Source organism: Erinaceus europaeus, chromosome 12 (genome assembly GCF_950295315.1).
Source record: "Erinaceus europaeus chromosome 12, mEriEur2.1, whole genome shotgun sequence".
NCBI lineage: Eukaryota > Metazoa > Chordata > Mammalia > Eulipotyphla > Erinaceidae > Erinaceus > Erinaceus europaeus.
In genome coordinates, this window is record NC_080173.1 from 90,928,809 (window position 1) to 90,951,343 (window position 22,535).

At 41.2% G+C, this 22,535-nt stretch overlaps 1 protein-coding gene across 6 annotated transcripts in view; it reads left to right on the top strand.

Moving 5' to 3' along the window:
* MYOCD (myocardin) overlaps positions 1–22,535 on the top strand; it is a 134,018-nt gene that overhangs the window by 58,140 nt on the left and 53,343 nt on the right. For all 6 annotated transcript variants that reach the window (XM_060204443.1, XM_060204440.1, XM_060204445.1 and 3 more), the window contains 3 exons: positions 2,726–2,781; positions 6,167–6,242; positions 8,482–8,643. In XM_060204443.1, coding sequence (XP_060060426.1) covers positions 2,726–2,781; positions 6,167–6,242; positions 8,482–8,643 — 294 coding nt within the window. The remainder of the gene's footprint in view (positions 1–2,725; positions 2,782–6,166; positions 6,243–8,481; positions 8,644–22,535) is intronic.

Genomic DNA, 22,535 nt, shown 5'->3' on the forward strand with positions numbered 1-22,535 from the left:
GAAGCGATTAATCTTCCTTCAGGGCGAAATGAGTTAAATGCGTGGCTGGCTGAACTGACAATCATATTTTAATTTTAAAACATATTGGTTTATTTTTTTTTAATTTAGAATCCCAAATTCCTCTTTTCAGTTTTAAATGTCAATGTCCTTAAATACAACTATTGCCATTTGATACTCCCAAGGCTGGCAGTTAAAGAGGTTCTGTATGTATTTTCAAAGGGTTGGGGGAGAGGACTGCATTATGGTATTGCTGGCCCTTGAGGCAAGTGACTAAAATCACATTCTCTGGAGTCCTAGAAATGACAAACGTCATCTACAGGGTCATGGTAGGATAAGTTTTCCACAGAATTAACTCAAGTCCGTGCCCTAAGGTGAATACTGTGAAATAAAATGCAGTGTATAGACCTTTTTAATTTCCAATTTTGATACATAAAATTACCTTCTCCCACCCATTGTTATAAAGTATTGGAAAACCTTTACACTCTTGACTCCAGAGAACTAGACTGAAGGACTCACTTCACAAAGGTGTTCACACCAGAAGTGATGAACAGTGGCTCTTGCCAGCTAAGATACAGGAATTACAATGTGTCTTAGAAGAAGAAATAAGCTCCCCTAATAAGATTGAATAGCCTCAGGAATACGAGAACCAGATAAATTCCTCCAAATCCTAAAACCATTTAAAACGGATTGAGTTTGGAATGTAAGTGCTATCTCAAGATAGATTCATATTATTCCCTAGGGCTTCTTCTTGAGGAAAACATGTGCTATTCTTCTTAACCTCTTTAAAGGTCCTCCCTGAGACTCACTTCTTTTTTTCCTCTAGGAAGGGGAGACTTGTAATCACTTGTTACATTAAGGAGAAAAGTGCTTGTCCATTATAGTTCATATATGACAACCTTCTGAGAAAGACTATTCCGTATGCTCCTTTGGTTAACATTATGAGTCCTTTGGGTGAGGCCTGAGGACTAATAACCAGTGTCCTGAATAGTGGGTAAAATGACCAATCAGCTGTTAAGACTAGAAAGACTGCTTAATGCTCAGCAAGCCCATCAGAAAACTGCTCAAATTTAGCATTGGCTTAAGAACAAATGAGACACACAGAGACACATAAACATACAAGTATATACAGACCCATACATAAACAGACTCACACATACATACTCCAGCACCCTCATTTCATCACATATGCTCATGCATAGGGACACACACTCACATACTTAGAGTAAAAATAAACACACTCTCTCTCCCCCCCCCATATACACACACACACCAACCACCTATGAATTTTTGACCAGAAATTCATCTTTTAATATCATGTAAAGTTTTGAAAAATATTATAATACCTGAAGTGCTGCATTCGAATATTAAGAGTGGATATCTTTGGGGAGAAATTGTGCAGACATAAGATTCAGAAAACTTTTAAAATCTAATCTTGTAACCTTTGATCCACTTCACTACTTAAAGTGAAAAATGATTCTTGCGGTTCCTGGTTGAGATTGTTTGAAGTGGTCAGGAAAACCTTTTTTTTTTTTTTTTTTTTGCCTCCAGGGTTATCACTAGGGCTTGGTGCGCTTGGTTATGAATCCACTGCTCCTGGAGGCTATTTTTCCCATTTTGTTGCCCTTGTTGTGGCTATTATTGTTATTGTTGTTATAGATGTTGTTGTTGGATAGGACAGAGAGAAATTGAGAGAAGAGAGGAAGACAGAGAGGAGGAGAGAAAGATGGACACCTGCAGACCTGCTTCACTGCTTGTGAAGGAGGGGAGGTGGGGAGCTGGGGGCTCAAACTGGGATTCTTACCCTGTTCCTTGAACTTTGTGCCATGTGTGCTTAACCCACTGCGCTACCACCCAGCCCCCCCCCATTTTTTGTTTGTTTGTTTAAGTAGACTTTTTTCTAAATGATTCTCTACTTTTTATGTGAAATAGGGCAGAAGAGAAGTGGATACTGGAATGAGTGGGAAGCTGTTCTATCCAGTTTATTTGTGGCCCTTCTGTTCTCTGACCAGGGCTCCTGTCTACTTGCTGTCCATGTTTTCAGAATCAAACCTTGAAAGAAGTCAGTTTTTCAGAGAACCTAGGCCCTTAGCTGAGAGTGATTCTGTGCAAGTCAGTTCCCATAAACCTCAGTTTCCTCTTTTTGTTCATGATGAGAGCAATACTTCCCTCTCTCCCAAGGCCCCATCTAGTCCTCCAAGTCGGATTCTGTGCTTCTCACTCAGCAGCCTTCATTCTGTGATTTCCCGCTGACTGGACCCATAGTTTAGCCAAAGAACAAGTCCTTACCCGCATGTGGGACTCCCTTCCCCTACACCACAGCCTCTACCCAGAATTTAGTTCTCAAGAACAGAGCTAAATCAAAAGTAGTCTTAGTTCCCTCAGGTCTAGCCTCTCCTGGGATTGGAATGTTACTCTGTCCCCACTTTCTCAGTCTCCTTTGTCTCCTCAGGAACTTGTAATGCTCTGTCTCTGCCACTTTTCTTACTGTTGCCTACTCTGCCTCTGCTGCTCTCCCTGTTTTAGGCCTGAATTCCACTTCCTTTATATCCGTTGGCTTCCATGAGACTGGTGACCTCCAGGTCTTTTCTCTCCAACTGCTTATGGCCTAATAAAGGCAATCACACCCATGCCATGCACAGCTCAGCAATCACACCGGCAAACACTGCTGCCATGCTCACCAGGACCTCATCCCTCCTGCGTTCATGCCTTTGTCTTTCTGTTTCAGCACTGAAAAGTCCAACTGAATCCCATGAGCAAAGAAAACATTTGGATAGTGACAAGGTAAAATTTTTATTATTATTTTTTAAATATCTTTTATTTTATTGATTTATTCCCTTTTGTTGCCCTTGGTGTTTTTTTTATTGTTGTAGTTATTATTGTTGTTGTTGTTGATGTCGTCGTTGTTGAATAGGATAGAGAGAAATGGAGAGAGGAGGGGAAGACAAAGAGGGGGAAAGAAAGATAGACACCTGCAGACCTGCTTCACTGCCCGTGAAGCGACTCCCCTGCAGGTGGGAAGCCGGGGCTTGAACTGGGATCCTTATGCCGGTCCTTACGCTAAAGTAAAAAAAAAATTTTTTTTTTTGCAAACTTCACTTCCTGCACTTACTAGACATCAAAAAATATGAATCTCTGTAGCAACAAACTCAACCAATTTACCAGCTTTTCCAGAAATAAAGAGGTTAAAAAATAAAAATAAAAACATAGGCTCACAGCAGGGCTACAGATTTAAAGTCTTTTAAAAGCTAAGGCAGGTGCATATTAATGAAACCCTTGATGCTGTGACTGTGTTTGAGACAGTCCTATCCATGACAGTGCTGTCACATGATATGGGATCCTATTATTATGAACTGATCACTGGACATGGGATCAACTCATTAACTCTGAAACATTTTTTGTTTGATTGCTTGCTTTTTGCTTTAAAAGATATCTCTGCAGGCTGGGGGATCGACTGGTCAACACCCATGTTTAGTGGAGAAGCAATTACAGAAGCCAAACCTTCCACCTTCTGCACCCCATACAGATCTTTGGTCCATTTGCCTAGAAGGATAAAGAATAGGGAAACTTCCAATGGAGGGGGATGGGATATGGAACTCTGGTGGTGGGGATTGCATGGAATTTTATCCCTGTTATTCCACAATCTTGTTGATCATTATTAAATCAGTAATAAAATAAAATTTTAAAAGTCTTTTTATTCAATGTTTTTTTTATTGTTGTAGTTATGGATGTCCTTATTGTTGGATAGGACAGAGGGAAATGAATAGAGGAAGGGAAGACAGAGAGGAGGGAAAGAGAGACACCTGCAGACCTGCTTCACTGCCTGTGAAGCGAATCACCTGCAGGTGGGGAGCCGGGGGCTCGAACCAGGATCCTTAAGCTGGTCCTTGCACCACCTGTGTTTAACCCGCTGCGCTACCGCCCGGCTCTCTAAAATAAAATTTTAAAAAAGATGTTTCTGCTATCACCCTTTGATCAGGTCTCCCTGGTGCCAAGGGCTGTTGTTGCGATGTAAGGGTGGTAGGAATCAAAGAGAATTAGAATAAGGGAAGTGAATCGAAGTTGGTTTGAAGCTACTTTACTTTTGTAAGTATTTCTATTTAATTTGATTTCATAGAACAGAAAGAAATTGAGTGGGGAGGGAGAGAGATACAGAGAGAGAGAGACAGAGAGAGAGAGAGGTCTGCAGCACTGCTCATCAAGTATCCCCCTATCCCCACAGATAGAGGTCAGGATCTTGAACATGTTATCTTGTGCAAAGTGCATGTAAGCCCAACCAGATGCACCACTGCCTAGCCCCTGCTTTACTTATCTTTATAATTATTGTTCTTGGGAGAAAATGGATTTTTAGAAACTAAACCTCAGAGTTTTATCTACCTTCCTCTTTTTTAACAGGATCATATGTTTCAATCTTTATATTGCATATAGGAACAAAACCATTCCATTATTGTCTGTTGGGTAATAGATAAAAACTACAGAAATCTAAGTCCTTTAGATGAAACTCCTGGACTTTACCCTTTTCCCCCTCTCCCCTACATTTTTTTATGAAGAGGTAAGGGGTGGGAGGTAGCACAGTTATTGTGCAAAAGATATTGGTGCCAGAGGCTGTATCTAGGTTCTATCTCTGGCACTTCTATAAATCAGAGCCTTGGTGAAAGGAATGTAAAGAAGAGGAGGAGAGGAGAGGAGAGGAGAGGAGAGGAGAGGAGAGGAGAGGAGAGGAGAAGGAAGGGAGGGTAGAGAAGAGGAGAAGAAGGAGGAGAGGGGAAAGAAGGGGAGGGGAGGGGAGAGGAGAGGAGAAGAAGGATGGGAGGGGAGGGGAGGGGAGGGGAGTGGAGATGAAGGAGGGGAGGAGAGGAGAGGAGAGGAGATGAAGAAGGGGAGGGGAGGGGAGGGGAGGAGAGGAGAGGAGAGGAAGGAGGGGAAGAGAGGAGAGGAGAGGAGAGGAAAGGAGAGGAGAGGAGAGGAGAGGAGAGGAGAGGAGAGGAGAGGAGAGGAAGGAGGGGAGGAGAGGAGAGGAGAGGAGAGGAGAGGAGAGGAGAGGAGAGGAGAGGAGAGGAGAGGAGAGGAGAGGAGAAGGAAGGGAGGGTAGAGAAGAGGAGAAGAAGGAGGAGAGGGGAAAGAAGGGGAGGGGAGAGGAGAGGAGAAGAAGGATGGGAGGGGAGGGGAGGGGAGGGGAGGGGAGAGGAGATGAAGGAGGGGAGGAGAGGAGAGGAGAGGAGAGGAGAGGAGAGGAGAGGAGAGGAGAGGAGAGGAGATGAAGGAGGGGAGGGGAGGGGAGGAGAGGAGAGGAGAGGAAGGAGGGGAAGAGAGGAGAGGAGAGGAGAGGAGAGGAGAGGAGAGGAGAGGAGAGGAGAGGAGAGGAGAGGAGAGGAAGGAGGGGAGGAGAGGAGAGGAGAAGAGAGGAGAGGAGAAGAGAGGAGAGGAGAGGAGAGGAGAGGAGAGGAGAGGAGAGGAGAGGAGAGGAGAGGAGAGGAGAGGAGAGGAGAGGAGAGGAGAGGAGAGGAGAGGAGAGGAGGGGAGGGGAATAAGAAAGAACAAAATAGAGTAAGGGGATTAACTCTAGGTATTTTGCAGTCTTGTATACAAAATACCACTGAACTGTCTGAACTGTCTCATGGATTATTTTTTTTCTAAGAGAAAGACAGTAGACACCACAGCAATGTTCCATCTGTGGAGCTCTGAGTCAGGCTTTACATTTTTCACAGGCCCTAAGAAATAAGTCAAGCAATAGAAGCCATTTTGCCATGCTATACTAGGCAAACTTGGGTTAGGTTGCTTTTTTATCTCTGACCCTAGTTAATTCTGTGACTGGCTTAAGAGGAAATAAAATAAGACTGAGTTCACTACACATAGTTATAGCATCAGGGTTTTTTATTACTCTGCACCTGCTCCAGCTCTTAGAGGACTTTCAGTCTATCACCCTGCTGTGAGTCTGTGCTTTTTAACTCTTCATCTTCCTTCTCTATCCTAAAATTTCTGGAGAAACGTTTGCAAGCTTTTTTGATGAAATACTCCTCTCCTTTGTCAATACATAGAGTGCCAAAAATATGTGCGTGTTTCATTTACTTCTCCCCTTTGTAAGAAATTGGGTCTAACTCTCTAGAGCTAAAACTAGGTAGTTGACTGCATGAGGCTGATGGCAGAATTCATCCTGTTTGTCTTACAGACTGAAGACACCCTGAAGCGCAAGGCCAGAAACAGGTCCAACAGCACTGACTTGGTTAATATGCACATACTCCAAGGTAAGGCTACGGGAAGTCTCAAGTCAAGAGGTGCCTGTATAGTTGCTCCACCATTTTCCAAGCACTCGTAGCCTCTGTAAAATTGCCAGTCCTCTTAAGATGGTTTCTTTACCATCACAAAGCAATAATTTCTAGCCATCATCATCTTCTAGCCATAAAGACAAATCAAGAAGTCATAACATGTTGAAGGCATCACACTTGAGTTTTCATCTTAGCTGTGCTATTCACTCTCTTTCTCGAAAAGTGAAAGTGTTCAATGTACGTTAGAGTTATGAAAAGTTTACTCACCCCAGGTTGTCAAAAGAGCTCATTTGGATAGAGTACTGTTTTTGCCATGTGAGTTACCTGGGTTCAAACCTGGCTTCCACCACATTGAAGGAAAGTTTAGTGTTGTGGTCTCTCTCTCTCTCTCTCTCTCTCTCTCTCTCTCTCTCTCTGACTTCTCTGCATCTATCATTTTTAAAAAAAGTGTGTACATTCCTTGGAATTCCAAGGAATCATGCTGAAATAATACAAAAGGAGAAATAGAAACACCAGATGATCTCATCCATTGGTGAGACTTAAGAAAACAAGAAAGGAAAATACAAGATTAAACTTGACTGTGGTCTATTTCAGTAGATCCAGGGGCTCTAAATGGGAGGTAGGAAGTAATTGAGAGTGGGTAAGGTCTCAGTGCACAATGATGGCAGAAGGTACAGATGCTGGTCATAGGAGGATGAGAAACTATACATGTGTCATAAAAACTATCTTGTAAATCATTATTCCCCCATTGATTTTAAAATGTTCCCGTCTTTCAATCTAATAATGTTCTCCTATTTTCTTCCAAGAAAAAATTATATATGCAATATCTTATGCATGTTGGTGTACTCTGCATCATTTCCTACGATGAAACACAGTGAAATATCCAAAAATAGAAAGTGAGCTCAATAAATTAAGGATCATCCAGATAATTGATTGGATCCCTTATGGCCACTACAAATAAGGATTTAAAAGAATAGTGAGATTTAATGAGAGAACTATTACCTAATGATCTTTGGGAAGAAGACCACAAATAAACTATGTGTACAAGTTGAAATCAGGGAAGAAATAACATTACATACATTATTTTGAAATCAGGTTCTGCAAATAAAAAATATAGATCTAACAATAAATGTAAACAGGAGAGAAAGGATTTCATCTATTGGATTGTCCAAAAAGACAGGATGAATTTTTGCATAGAAAAATGTCATGAATATTCTGACAACCTAATCTTTTTTTTTTTTTTCATAAAAAGGAAACATTGACAAAACCATAGGATAAGAGGGGTACAACTCCACACAATTCCCACCACCAGATCTCCGTATGCCATCCCCTCCCCTGATAGCTTCCCTATTCTTTATCCCTCTGGGGAATATGGACCCAAGGTCATTGTGGGATGCAGAAGGTGGAAAGTCTGGCTTCTGTAATTGCTTCCCTGCTGAACATGGGCATTGACAGGTCGATCCATATTCCCAGCCTGTCTCTCTCTTTCCCTAGTATGGTGGGGCTCTGGGGAAGCTGAGCTCCAGGACACATTGGTGGGGTTGTCTGTCCAGGGAATTCTGGTTGGCATCATGCTGGCATCTGTAACCTGGTGGCTGAAAAGAGAGTTAACATACAAAGCCAAACAAATTGTTGAACAGTCATGGACCTAAAGGCTGGAATAGTGCAGATGAAGAGTTGGGGGATACTCCATTTTGTAGATAGCTGGTAGGAATATTTTAGTTAGTTTAGTTCAACTAAACGTAAGTTTCAAGATTTTTTTTTCTTTTCCTGGGGATTTTCATCAGCATCATAATATCAACAAGGTCTAGAACACTTAATAAGTCATAGTACAGTTATCAATAACTGTAGATAATATTTTCATCAATCTCTGTGTCAGGCAATATACAAACAGAATTTGTACTCAAATCCTGTAGTTGATGGTTAGCAAGTACCACATGGACCCATGGACTTCTGCTTGCAGAAATTACCAAATTGTACCTTTTTTTTTCTTTTCAAAAAATTCTCACAAAGTATGTTTCTCTTACTGTTCCGTGTGCCTGACTCTCCATTTGCCTTTATTTGGAAGTGCCTAGTTTTTGCTGCTAATCCTTGTGCAACAATGATGATTACACTGAAAAATTATTAGGATAGTGGAGTATAATATGCCACAATGTTTTGGTTACAAAAGTAAAAAAAAAAAAATTAATTCTGATCTTTTTTCATTTCAACCCCTTAGCCTCCACTGCAGAGAGGTCCATTCCAAGTGCTCAGATGAAGCTGAAAAGAGCTCGCCTCACAGATGATCTCAATGAAAAAATTGCTCTCCGGCCAGGGCCACTGGAACTGGTGGAGAAGAACATACTCCCTGTTGATTCAGCTGTGAAAGATGCCATAAAAGGTAATCCATGTGAATCCTTCTCTCTACACTCTTTGACCCGAAGGCAGTCGTGGTTCCAAGGTGCTAGGAGCTCCTAGAGTAAAGGCCTCTTATGACACTGAAGTCACACCACAGCTTTCTGTCCCCAGGATGCTCCCCTTAACCAGACATCCTCGGAGAGAGTAAAGAAATCCCACACGCTTAACTCACAATGTCATCCAGTTTTTCTCTAGTTGAGTAGACTGGGAATTTGATTTGATATACTCCTATGAATATCTCTCCTACAAGCTCCTGCCACTTGGGAGTCATCAAACCCGTTCTCTTTTAGAGAGGAATGGTAGGTAGAATGAAAATAACACGAGATCTAAATGAGAAGACCTGAAGTGTTTTTTTTTTTTTTTGGTTTGAATTTTGTTAGTGACTCAATATTGATTTACAGAATCAGAAGACAACAGGGGTACAATTCCTCACTGTTCCCATGACCAGAGTTCCGTATCCCCATTCCCTCCATTGGAAGCTACCAGGTCACAGATATGAGTTGGCATTACCTCTATTATTAAATTTTTTCACCACTTCCATCACCGTCTATTACCTCTAAAACTATATATACATTTATATATATATATATATATATTTATATATATATACCTATTTTTCCCCATGCCTCATCTCTTCCTTTCCAAGTCACACCTACACCTATTACTAAAAAGACCTGAATTATTAAGCTCAATTTGGCTACTGTGTACTGGGGCTTCCTCCAGTTACCTCTTCCTTTATGAAATGGGGTTACCAAAATCCATCAGACAAAACTCTTGGGCTCTTGGGAATGAGGTTTAGGTTATATAAGTTCGTGAAAACTCTTTGAGAGTCCATGTTATATACTACAAGGTTGAAAAATGATTACTCAGGGAAGAGACACCTCCATTCCACCACAGTCTTTATAGTATTATTTTGTTGGGAGTTAGTCGGTGATGCAACGGAGTAAGAGCACGTGGCGCAAAGCGCAAGGACCGGCGTAAAGATCCTGGTTCCAGCTTTGGCTCCCCACCTGCTGGGGGTTCACTTCACAGGCGGTGAAGCAGGTCTGCAGGTGTCTGTCTACCTTTCTCCCCCCACCCCTCGATTTCCCTCTGTCCTATCCAATAACGACGACAGCAATAACAACAACAATAATAATAACAATGACGATGATAAACAACAAGGGCAACAAAAGGGGGGAAATAAAAATAATATTTCGTAAACTTTTTGAACAATTGACCGAATGGACTTATGAGTGTGCTGAACTCACTCACAGAGGTATAGGGATGAAACCTGAGAAAACTATGATCAAAAGAAGGTTAACATTCTCAGAAGCAAACTGATTTTCTTCCATTATGCTCTCAAGCAGCAACAAGAAGTATGCACTCTCAATAAGTAATATACAGGGACCAGGTGGTGGCCCACACAGTTGAGCACATATATATTTTTTAAACTTTATTTATTTATTCCCTTTTGTTGCCCTTGTTTATCGTCATTGTTCTTGTTATTATTCTTGTTGTTTTTGCTGTCTTTGTTGTTGGATAAGACAGAGAGAAATGGAGAGGGGAAGGGAAGACAGAGAGGGGGAGAGAAAGATAGACACCCTCAGACCTGCTTCACCATCTGTGAAGCGAATGTCCTGCAGATGGGGAGCCGGGGGCTCAAACCGGGATCCTGATGCTGGTCCCTGAGTTTTCTGCTATGTGCGCTTCACCCTGCTGTGCCACCACCCATTTCCCTTGAGCACACACATTTTTTGTTAATTTCTTTATTGGGGAATTAATGTTTTACATTCAACAATAAATACAATAATTTGTACATGCATAACATTTCTCAGTTTTCCATAAAACAATACAACCCCCACTAGGTCCTCTGTCATCCTTCTTGGAGCTGTTTTCTCCCCACCCACCCACCCCAAAGTCTTTTACTTTGGTGCAATATGCCAATTCCAGTTCAGATTCTACTTGTGTTTTCTCTTCTGATCTTGTTTTTCAACTTCTGCCTGAGAGTGAGATCACCCCATATTCATCCTTCTGTTTCTGACTTATTTCACTCAACATAAATTTTTCAAGGTCCATCCAAGATCGGCTGGAAACGGTAAAGTCATCATTTTTTATAGCTGAGTAGTATTCCATTGTGTATATAGACCACAACTTGCTCAGTCACTCATCTGTTATTGGACACCTGGGTTGCTTCCAGGTTTTGGATATTATAAATTGTGCTGCTAAGAACATATGTGTACACAGACCTTTTTGGAAGGCAGCTATGCTCACCACTATACCACCAAGACCTCCTACACAGACCTTTTTGGATGGGTGTGTTGAGTTCCTTAGGATATATCCCCAGGAGAGGAATTGCAGGATCATAGAGTAGGTCCATTTCTAGCCTTCTGAGAGTTCTCCAGTCTGTTCTCCACAGAGGTTAGACCAATTTACATTCCCACCAGCAGTGTAGGAGGGTTCCTTTTCCCCACACCCTCTCCAGCATTTGCTGCTGTTACCTTTTCTGATGTATGACATTCTCACAGGAGTGAAGTGGTATCTCACTGTTGCCTTTATTTGCATTTCTCTGACAATAAAAGACTCGGAGAATTTTTTCATGTGTTTCTCAGCCTTTTTGATCTCTTTTGTGGTGACTATTCTGTCCATATCCTCCCCCATTTTTGGATGGGGTTATTTGTTTTCTTGTTGTTGAGTTTGGCAAGCTCTTTATTTATTCTGGTTATTAGCTTCTTGTCTGATGTATGGCATATAAAGATCTTCTCCCATTCTGTGAGGGGTCTCTTGGTTTGGGAAGTGGTTTCTTTTACTGGAGCACATACATTTTTAAAATGTATTTATTTATTATTAGATAGAAACAGAGGAAAATTGAGGAGGGGGGAGGAAATACAGAAGGAGAGAGACAGAGAAACACTTGCAGCCGTACTTCACCACTCGTGAAGCTTTGCCCCTGCAGGTGGCAACCAGGGGCTTGAACCTGGGTCCTTGAGCACTATAGTGTGTGTGCTTAACCAGATGCGTCACCAACTGGCCCCAGGTTGAGCACATAAATTACTATACACAAGAATCCAGGTTCAAGCCCCCACTCCCCACCTGTAAGAGGGAACAATTCACTAGCAGTGAAGACGGTGTCTCTTTTTCTCTCTCCCTTGCTATCTCTCATTCTTCTCTCAATGTCTATCTATCCTATAAAATAATAAAATATAAAGTTAAAAAAAAAGACAAAATGGCCACTGGGAGTGGTGGATTGGTAGTGCCGACACTGAGTGCTAGTGATAACCCGGGTGGCAATAAATAGTAATAATAATTATTATTTTTATTATATGCATCTAAATGTTCCAAAATATTGTAGAGAATTACATATCAAATAGTAAGTTTATCATTTAGCTCATCATCAGGTTTACTATTCACATTTTAAACCTTTCTCTCAGCCATTCAGAAGTCATTTAAATTTTGTATTTGGAACCTGTAAATGTGAAAATATAAACTTGAGGAGAGACAGACAGTTTGTTCACCCACTAACAGTCACTAAATATCCCTCTGTGATGTTCCTTCTTTACTCTGTTTTTGTACACCAAATATCCTTTTCTTTTGAATTTGAAATCGGCTACTTAGCAGTAAGTATACTAACTGCATCATTGCTTTGATAAGATCTAGAACAGGGGAAGATCTCTACTGGGCATCTGAACATTTTTCTTTTCTTTTCTTCTTTTTTCTTTTAATTGCCACCAGGATTATTGCTGGGGCTTGGTGTCTACACTATAAACCCACCGCTCTTGGAGGCCATTTTTCCTTTTATTATTATCTCTTCAATTTTACTGGATAGGAGAAATCGAAATTGAGGTGGGAGTGGGAGAAAGAGTGACATCTGCAGACTTACGTCACCCCTCATGAAGCTTCCTCGCTGCAGACAGGAAGCAAGGAGGCTCAAACCCAGGTCCTTGAAATAGTAGTATGTGTGCGTAATAGGGTGTGCCACTGCCTGGCCCTTGCATAACTATTTTTTAAAGATTTTATTTATTTATTAGTGACAGAGGAGAAGATAGAGGAAGAGAGAGAGAAGAGGGGGAGAGGAGAGAAGGGAGAGGCAAGACAACAGAAATCATCACTCTGGTGCATGGGCTGCTGGGAATTAAACTGAGGGGCTCATACCTGGGAGTTCAATGCTTTATCTATTGAACCCACTCATGATTTCTTAAAATATTCTGTCCCATAAAAGCATTTACTTGGGAGTCGGGCTGTAGCGCAGCAGATTAAGCGCATGTGGCGCAAAGCACAAGGACCAACATAAGGATCCCGGTTCGAACCCTGGCTCCCCACCTGCAGGGGAGTCACTTCACAGGCGGTGAAGCAGGTCTGCAGGTGTCTATCTTTCTTTCCTCTTCTCTGTCTTCCCCTCCTCTCTCCATTTCTCTCTGTCCTATCCAACAATGACAACAACAATAATCACTACAACAATAAAACAACAAGGGCAACAAAAGGGAATAAATAAAATAAAATAAAATAAAAAGCATTTACTTACTTTACTATGCATTCTTTGGTTTGTAGTAAAATTAATCTTTAATGGGATTCTGTGTGATTGGCAGTTAATGGTTTTACCTCTCATCTATTAGTCGCCTCCTATCCTGATGGCTTTAGAAAAAGCCATTTTTATAGAGAAAATACTAATCTCCATCTGTCATGGATATTACATGTCTGTTTACCAATGTCTCTTTGTCTTTTAACTTTGCGTGTAGCTTTGGTGTTTGTTTGTTTTTGGCATTTGTTGTTGTTGTTGTTTGCTTATAGCAGTTTTTAATTTCTTTTTAATTCCTTTTTTTTCACTACTCCCATCACCAGAGGTCTGTCCCCACCCTGTCCCCCCATAGATAACCACTCTAGTTCTCCCACAGTCTTAGACATAGGTTGAAATTTTGCTTTTTCACATCAATTCTCTATATTTGGCATATGACTGAACCCATTCTCTAGTTATCCTACCTTGCTTCACTCAGCATAAGCTTCTTAAAAAAAGGGGAAAAAAAGTTGAGAGACATATACTCAGCACAGTATGATTGCATAATAAAAAAAATAATAAAAAGATGATATTGTGTCCTTTGGGATAAAGTGGATGGAATTGAAGAAGATTATGCAGTTTTTAAGTTCCATATAGTTAAACATTGATTTTTGTGTGTTTTTTCTCAATTTGTTATTAATTATTGAAAATTCTTGCTAGTTTGAGAATACTTACTTATACTATTTTCATGCATTTATACATTTTATTTTATTGAAACCCTATTTATGAAGCAGATCTAATACTGTCCAAAATTTGATTGATGTGTTTTATAATTTGTTTTAATGTGAGCCTTCACAGGTGTTGTTATGGTGATATGATTTTTTTTAATATTTCTTGGCAACTCTTACATTTATATTATGGGTAAAATTTTAATCAGTTTATTCTGTCGCCAATTTAATCTTGTTAGAACTTACTGTGGTTTCAGTGAAGTTATAGTTAAATAAATTTGCATCAAAGTGTTGTTGGCATATGGGAAACTTGTCCATTTTCATGTTTATTTTTGAAAAATAGAGAGTGAAAAGAACAAATACCAAAGCATCACTCCACCATCCATAGAGTTCCCTTGGCCCTATCTGTGGTATGATCATGTCCATGAAAAAATCAGAAAAGTCCTATCTTAACCATTTATATTACAATCCGGCAGCATAGACAATCAACAAAACATAATAACTACATTCCATAGTGGCAAGTGCTGTAAAAACAAAATTATCTCTGGATATAAAAAAAAAATTACGAGTGTGCATGACCTAGGTTTGAGCCTAACTCCCACCTCACTGAAAAAGAAAATCTGTGGTTTCCCTCATCTCTTTCTTTGCCTTTCTGCAAATAATAATACTAATCAGAAGTGTACAGTAGAGAGTAATTTAGAGAAATTTAGTACCTACAAAAAGGGAAGAGGATAAAAGTGAGAGGGTGGTGTGACTAGTGAAAAAGATGGAGGTTGCACGTTGGCCTAAGTCATGGCAAGTTCAGAAATGGGTACCAGCCAGAAGACGTTGAACCCTTACATCAAACCCACACATCAGCCTTCTTCAATGTAATCTTCCTGTGCACAACAGTCTTTATAGGCAGACTGAAGGCTTCAGGGGTATGTCATAAAAACATAAGAGAGTTGCTTAGAGACCAGCTGTAGAGACAGCGTGTTGAATAGTCTTCCCAAAGACGAAGAATCCCACCTGCCCTTCCATCTTTCACTTATTGCCATGAGCTCCCTCTTTCCTTGGGAAAGTGGTTGTGTTTTGCTGTGGATGGTTCTCCTAGTTTCTTAGTCTTTCCCCTCCTCTATCCAAATACCTTTGCCAGATGTGTTTATATTTTCCAGCTCTCTCAGCAGCTGCATGTCAGTCACTGTCTTCCTCCTTCCTGGTTTTACTCTCCAACCTCGACATCTTGAGGTGTAATAATCTAGAACCTCTAGACTGGAGAGGTGATTTAAAGGGTACATAGAATTGAAGACTTCCCTGGGTTTGATCACAGGCAGCATAAATGGCCAAGCAATGGCTTGACCTTTCTCATAATAAATTAATCAATAAATAATCTAGAACCTCCCTTGCAACGGTAGGCCAATTTTGACAGCGAAACCCCACCCGAATTCCAGAATTTTCCTTCTCATCCTGAATGCATCCCTCTTACAGGCAGTAGAATGTGCAGCAAGCTTTCCTTCCCCACCCGTATCCCAAAGCCCCTACACTCTCCCTTTCTTTCTTTCTTTCTTTCTTTCTTTCTTTCTTTCTTTCTTTCTTTCTTTCTTTCCATGTCCTACCCTCTCCGTTTGGAAGCTCCCCTATTTGTTATCCCTTTAGGAGTATGGACCAACAAATAAATTCTTTGTGGAGTGCACAAAGCAGAAGGTCTGGCTTCTGAAATTGCTTCTCCACTGGACATTGACTTTGGCAGATCGATCCATATCCCCTGCCTGTGTCTATCTTTCCCTAGTGGGGTAGGGCTCTGGAGAGGTGAGACTTCAGGACACATCGGTGAGGTTGTCTGCCCAGGGAAGTCAGGATGACGTCATAGTCGTGGCTGCAACTTGGTGGCTGAAAGGTGATAAGATATAAAGCAGAACAAAATGTTTAATAGACAGGAACCCAAAGGCAGGAATAAAGCAGATGACACTAGGGGTCTTTGCTTGGGAAGAAGCTGGGAAGTCTATTTTAGGTATGTTCCAAGGGCCTGTGATTTTACTAATTTTTTGTCTAGGTACTGACTAACAGTCATACTGCCAGCCTGCAAATTTTTTTCTTCTCTTCTTTTTTTCCTTTTCCTTCTTCTCCTTCTTCTCCTTCTCCTCCTTCTCCTCCTCCTCCTTCTTCTTCTTCCTCTCTTCTCTCTCTCTCTCTCTCTTTCTCTCTCTCTCTCTCTCCCCCCCCATCTCCCAGAGCACTGCTCAGCTTTGGTTTATGGTGGTTCAGCAGATTGAACCCGGGACTTTGGAGCCTCAGGCATGAGAGTCTCTTTGCATAAGCATTATTCTGTCTACCTCTGCCCTGCAAGTTTATTTTCTGAGTAAGGCAGAATTTTACAGATTCCAGCTAGAGAAAACATAGACTCAGCAGATGAGAATAGTGGAGGAAGAGAAAGCTTTCTGATTTGCCTTTAAGTCACCTCATGACCCCATCCCAATGAACTGTACCTCACTTTCTGCTTCTCCTTCAGAGAAAAATTACAAAAGGGGTCTGAACAACTAATTCCACTGTGGAGATTACACCACCAAATTCTTGGAATACCAGGGTGGGTACTGGAGAGGTTGACTCAGCTCTGACACTTTCCCCCTGGAAAAAGGGATCGAATTCCACAGGTTAAAGTCACACAAGACCATGACCCAGCACTCTAAATGCCAATCTCACAGTGTTACAACTAGCTACAAATGAGAGGTTGTTACCACCCCCTCCTTAGACTTTAGATTCCAGTCATAAACCCTGTGCTTCTGACTGATTGGCTATAACTCAAGGGTTCTCAGGAACCCATCTTTTAGTTTTATTAATTTTCTAGAAAATCTCACAGAGCTCAATAAATTCACCAACTCACTAGATTACTTGTTTATTATGAAAGAAAAAAAAAAACATGACTCAGATAATGTCCAATGAATGAGATACATAGGGCAAGGGGTGAGGAAAGGATACAAAACTCGTATGTTCTATCTGAGGGTGTCACTCTTCCCAAAGCCCCATACATGCACCAATCAGATATATTCTCAGCCAAGCCCATTAATTACGGAGTCTCCAAGTCATAGGCATGACTGATTAAATCTTGGGCCACTGGCAATAGAATGTAATCTCTATTTCCCTGCCTTGCTCCAAGAATAACTAGAGAGACTAAAGTTCCAATTTCCTATTTGTTTTTTTTTTAATTAATGATTTAGTAATGGTTTAAAAGACCATAAGTTCCACACTGTACCCACCATCTGAGTTCTGAAGTTCTAATCATTTCTAGTCATTTGATAAGCTCTACTGCCATTCAGCTCCATTCTCAGCTACAGTCTAAAAACACCTCATTGATGTGACAAAAGATAACATGATATCTCCCTTATCATCATCATCTCATCTTCCTCCTCCTCCTCCTCCTCCTTCTTCTTCTTCTCATTCTCCTCCTCCTACTCCTCTCTCCCTCTCTCTCTCTCTCTCTCTCTCTCTTTCTCCCTCTCTCTTTCGCCCTCCCTCTCTCTCTCTCTTCCTCTCCTCTCACCTCCTATGAAATCAAAAGGTTTTAGGAACTTAGTGATATCGAAAGAGAAGAAAGACCAAAAATCAATTTCTTATAAAACACAGTGTCACAACTACTAACAGTTGCAGTCTCTTGGGCCAGAATACTGAATATAACAAGTACATTCCCACACGTGATGTTGTATGGGAACAATAACTTACGGGAACATAAATTGCAAACTAGAGTTTGTCTTTCTTCATTCAGCTTGTGAATGAAAATAATTATTACTTAGACAGCCCTCCATTTAAAAAAAAACCTGGTGGCTATGCCTAACTTAGTAATTTTTTTCCGGTCCTCTGAGTATAATCATCACTTGATATGCATTTTCTTTAGATACCTTGGAAACTGTTATACAGAGATTTGAATACAGTGTACATTAAACAGAATCCAAGCTAGGATTTTTCAAGCAGTGGAGGGAGGGATCCTAGTATTCTATTCCAATAGTCAAGTCCCTACTCCTAAAACTTCCTCATTTTTCTGTGAACTAGGCCAGGCATCCACCAGAATGCTTGAGATAAATTTTCAGCTACAATATTAAAAAAAAAAAAAACTGTGATTCAAAACATACAGTTCTGTTGTCAAGGATGAATTAGTTCTTCCTATTACCATATCCCTTTAACATAGGAAGACATATTTCCAGTCTAGAAGGTCTGGTCAAAACTCATTTGTATACAGCTGTCACATTTCTAAAAGACTACACTAATCTTTGCTCCCCTATATTCTCAAGGCTCAAAATGTAAAACAAAATTATTTTTTATCAACCCAGAACCAAGTCATTCTTCAGACAGTGGAAGTCTTGACACTCTCTAATCATAAGGCAAATAGAAACCATGGCCATGAGAGTAAGATGGTATGGTGATTTGCTTTGGCATGAAAAGAAAAGGTTTGCTTGCTTTGGCATAAACAAAAAAGTTGGTGGAGGCTGGGTGGTAGTGCAGTGGGATAAGCACACATGACACAAAGCTTAAGGATAGCCCCCAGCTCCCCACTTGCAGTGGTGTCTCTTCACAAGCTGTGAAGCAGGTCTGCAGGTGTCTGTCTTTCTCTCCTTCTCTGTGTCTTCCCCTCCTCTCTCAATTTCTCTCTGTCCTATCCAGCAACAGCTATGACAATAACAACCACAACAAGGGCAACAAAAATGGGAAAAATGGCTTCCAGGAGCAGTGGATTCATAGTGCTGGCACCAAACCCCAGTGATAACCCTGGACACAAAAAAACAACAACAAAAAAGTTGAAGCTGGGTCTTGGCACACTTCACTACGTGCATAAGGACCCAGGTTCAAGCCTGCAGTCCTCACTGGCAGAGGAAAAGCTTCACAAGTGGTGAAACAGTACTGTAGATGTTTCTCTTTCTTTCTCCTCCTCTTTATCGCCCCCTCAATCTCTCTCTGTTCTATCAAATAAAATAAATAAAGTTAAAAAAAATATTTAAAAAACACTTATGTGTTTATTTAAAATGAAAAGGTTTGTTTGCTTTGGCATCTTTCTCCTAGACAAAAAAAAAAAATTCTTATCAATTTGTGATATGAAGTCATTTCTGAGGTACAAATGATCTTGAGAGAAAAAGAAACACACTAAAAGGAGATATACTCTGAGAAAGATTTTGGAAAAGCAGAGGAAAATGTGGCTCAAGGAACTGGAAGTTTTGGTTAAGTGCTCACATTACAGGGCACAAGGGCCCAGGTTCAAGCCCCCTGATCCCCACCTGCAGGGGGGAAAGGTTCATGAATGGTGAAGCAAGGTTGCAAGTGTCTCTCTGCCTCTTTCCCTCTCTATCTAGCTTGCCCTCCCCTCTCAATTTCTATCTGTCTCTATCCAATAATAAATAAATAAAAATATTTTTAAAAAAGAAAGGTTATTTCTGGTAAAATTCTAATTCTGGAAGTTAGTATTTGCTTCAGTAGTTGAGAGAGTGGTAGAAGTTTCTTATGAGACAATAGGACATATATTGACCTCAGAATGAAAGTTCACAGGGCACATGGCAAGTGTTAAAAAAGTCTGTCTGAACAGCTTGATGAAGCTTATCAGATTTCATGGAAAGGCCTATCTTACATTGTTTTTTTGTTTTTTTTTCCTAATGTGTGTGGTCCTAGGATTGGAATATATATTAAAAGAATTATGGCGAATTGTAAACTGCCAGGAGCCTGAGGAAAGGGAATTCTTACTCTTCCAAATATTCACTAACACCTATTGTCATTAAAAAAAAAAAAATCACCTGGGCCCCTTCAGGAGTCATTGATTCTCTCCTTATTGGACATATAATATCTTCTACGGACTGCGGCATCTTCTGTGTATTGAGGTATCTTTCTGTAGAAGTTGTATTTTAAATACAGCTATTTTCACATAGATCGCCTTCTCCCTTGGGAAGTGGATTTCACTTCAGTCTTGTCCAGGAGAGTGTGTCCTTGCATTAAAATAGCACTACTGCATACCTTTCTCAAGCTCTCAAGTAGATAAGGAAGACGGTCCCTTTTCACATTCCACTTCATGCTTGCCAGCCCTTGGTGTGTGGCTCCTACCAGAAAGGTAACAAGGACTCCAATTATCTCACTTTAATCTTGGAATTTTAAATGTTTATACAGAGGAAAGTACAACTGACTCACTCATCTAATCACTTCCAAGAGGGAGAGAGAAAGCTCGGGCCAAGATCCCCAAGGGTTAGTGCCCAGAACCAACCCTGTGGGCATAGTCAGAGGATGATGTCAGGGCTTCCCAAAGCAGGTCCTTGTCATCACACTGCCTGATGTGTGTGCAGGGACAATAGCCAGTGCACTGTCTTCCAACAGTTCCCAAAGTCAGCCTTGCACTCTGAGAGATTGGAGCAGAGGCCCAGGGTCACAACGCAACAGATAGGTTTGATTGTTCCAGAGGCAGCCGGATAAGGTGACCTTTGTCCTTTTTCACAGGAGTCCAGCTTGAACCTGGAAGAGAGAGAGAGAGAGAGAGAGAGAGGGAGAGGGAGAGAGAGAGAGAAACACACAGCCTTTCTAGTGACACCTCTGCTCCAAGGAAGGTCTCTCTCTTCTGCTCTTCCAGAATGAACCATTTGGGGGAAAAAAATCCATTTTTCTGGCTATGTTGTCTTTTGCAAAGGGGGTTATGGAGTAAACTACTTCCTGGGTGGCCTTTTTAGTTTTGATACTGGTAACCTCGAGAGAAGCAGATACTTCTAGCCAAAAAAAATAATAATAATAGTAGCTAAAAAAAAAAAAAACATCAAACATATGTCAAGAACTGGCTTAATGTCTGATGTATGTTCATTTAACCCTTGAAACCCTGGGAGATATAGTACTAGCATCCCCATTCTGGAGCTGGAGAAACTAAAGCCAGAAAAGTTGCATATCTTGTCAACAATCACAAAGGCATTCCAGAGGCAGAAAGAACCATGGTACAAACCAAGCCCATCAGACTCTAGAACATGAGACACTTATTAGCTACACGGAATAACACACACTTCATCCCCAAAAGGGAGCTCTGCCATTTGCTCTCAGGGGTCTCTTTTTAATTGTTTTGATTTTTATTTTCCCCCTTTTGTTGCCCTTGTTGTTTATCTTCGTTGTTGTTGGTATTATTGTTGTTGTTGTTGTTACTGATCTCATTGATGTCATCGTCATTGGATAGGACAGAGAGAAATGGAGAGAGGAGGAGAAGACAAAAAGGGGGAGAGAAAGACAGACACCTGCAGACCTGCTTCACTGCTTGTGAAGCAAACCCCCTGCAGATGGGGAGCCGGGAGTTCAAGCCAGGATCCTTATGCCGGTCCTTGCACTTCACACCATGTGCACTTAACCCGCTGTGCCACTGCCTGGCTCCCCTCAGGTGTCTCTTACCTATCACAGTGCTCCTCATCAGCAGAAATCAAGCCTAAGGTGTGAGTCCTCTGACCGTTTGCTCATCTTCTGCCTTGGCAGTCCTGAATTCAAATCTCCTATGGCACTTGAGGGAGTCATGATTGACATGACCACCATCACCACCAAGGTAGGGTTGATCTTGAAATCCTCATTACGGCATCTGATTGCTCCATCAGTATATAGTGTATTCTGAACTAATATATATATTGCCTCCAGGATTATTGCTGAGGCTTGGTGCCTGCACTATGAATCCACTGCTCTTGGTGGTTATTCCTACTTTGCTTTTTTTTTTTTCAGTTAGAACAGAGAGAAATTGAGAGAGGTAGAGAGGGAGGGAAAGAGAGAGAGAGAGAGGAAATTACAGACTTGCTTCACCACTTATGAAGCATCTCCCCTGCAAGTGGGGAGCCAGGGACTCAAACCAGGATCCTTGAGCGCATCCTTGTGCTTTGTACTGTGTGTGCTTAACCAGGTGTGCCTCTGCCTGCCTGCCACCCCCACACATAAGCTTTTTAGGTACCAAACAAAAGTAATATTTGGAGCCTTGGCCACCTCCCTAGTTGCTCAGTCTAGTATAGATAATTACCCTGTCAAGTCATGCATCACTTGGCAAAGGAGATCCTTTTTGAGAAACTCATCCTAGAGCATTCTTGCTGTGTGAATGTCCCAGAGTGTTAGATGGTAAATACCTCCCTTATACATAGGACCAGTGTTGTCTATGGAACCCATTATTGACTGATACAAAGCTATGGGGCACATGACGATGTAATAATCCTGTGTGCGCGTGGCTTTTTCCTTGATTAAATCAGAAGTGCTTCTTTAAATAAATGATACCACTTGATAACACACACTCGTAAAAGCTTCATTCCTCAGGTATTGGCTCTGAAAACAATCTTCCCCATTGGCTGGGAGAATTTCTTCCTCACCCTGGTCACTCCATCAGTGTCAATCACCACTCTTCCAACTTCCCTTCCAATCTCCACCTTATCACCCAATGCCCCTTCTCCCTTTCTGTGACCCTGTTCACAGCTGATGACCATGCAGGCTCGGTTTAACAGTTTAAGCCCACTTCCTGCAGGAGTCTTCTTGGCTCTACGTGGCTGTGTTTCCTCCTAACTACCAACAACACTTGCCGGATAGCCTGGTCTGTCTTGACAGATGCTCTGATTTTGTCCCATGGAGAAATGTAGATCGTTCCTTCTCATGACTTTCCAACCCTGCACCATTCCATATCTGATCGTGTTTCAGCTTATCTCTCTACTTCTCTTATTGTGTGAAGGCTGGATGTAA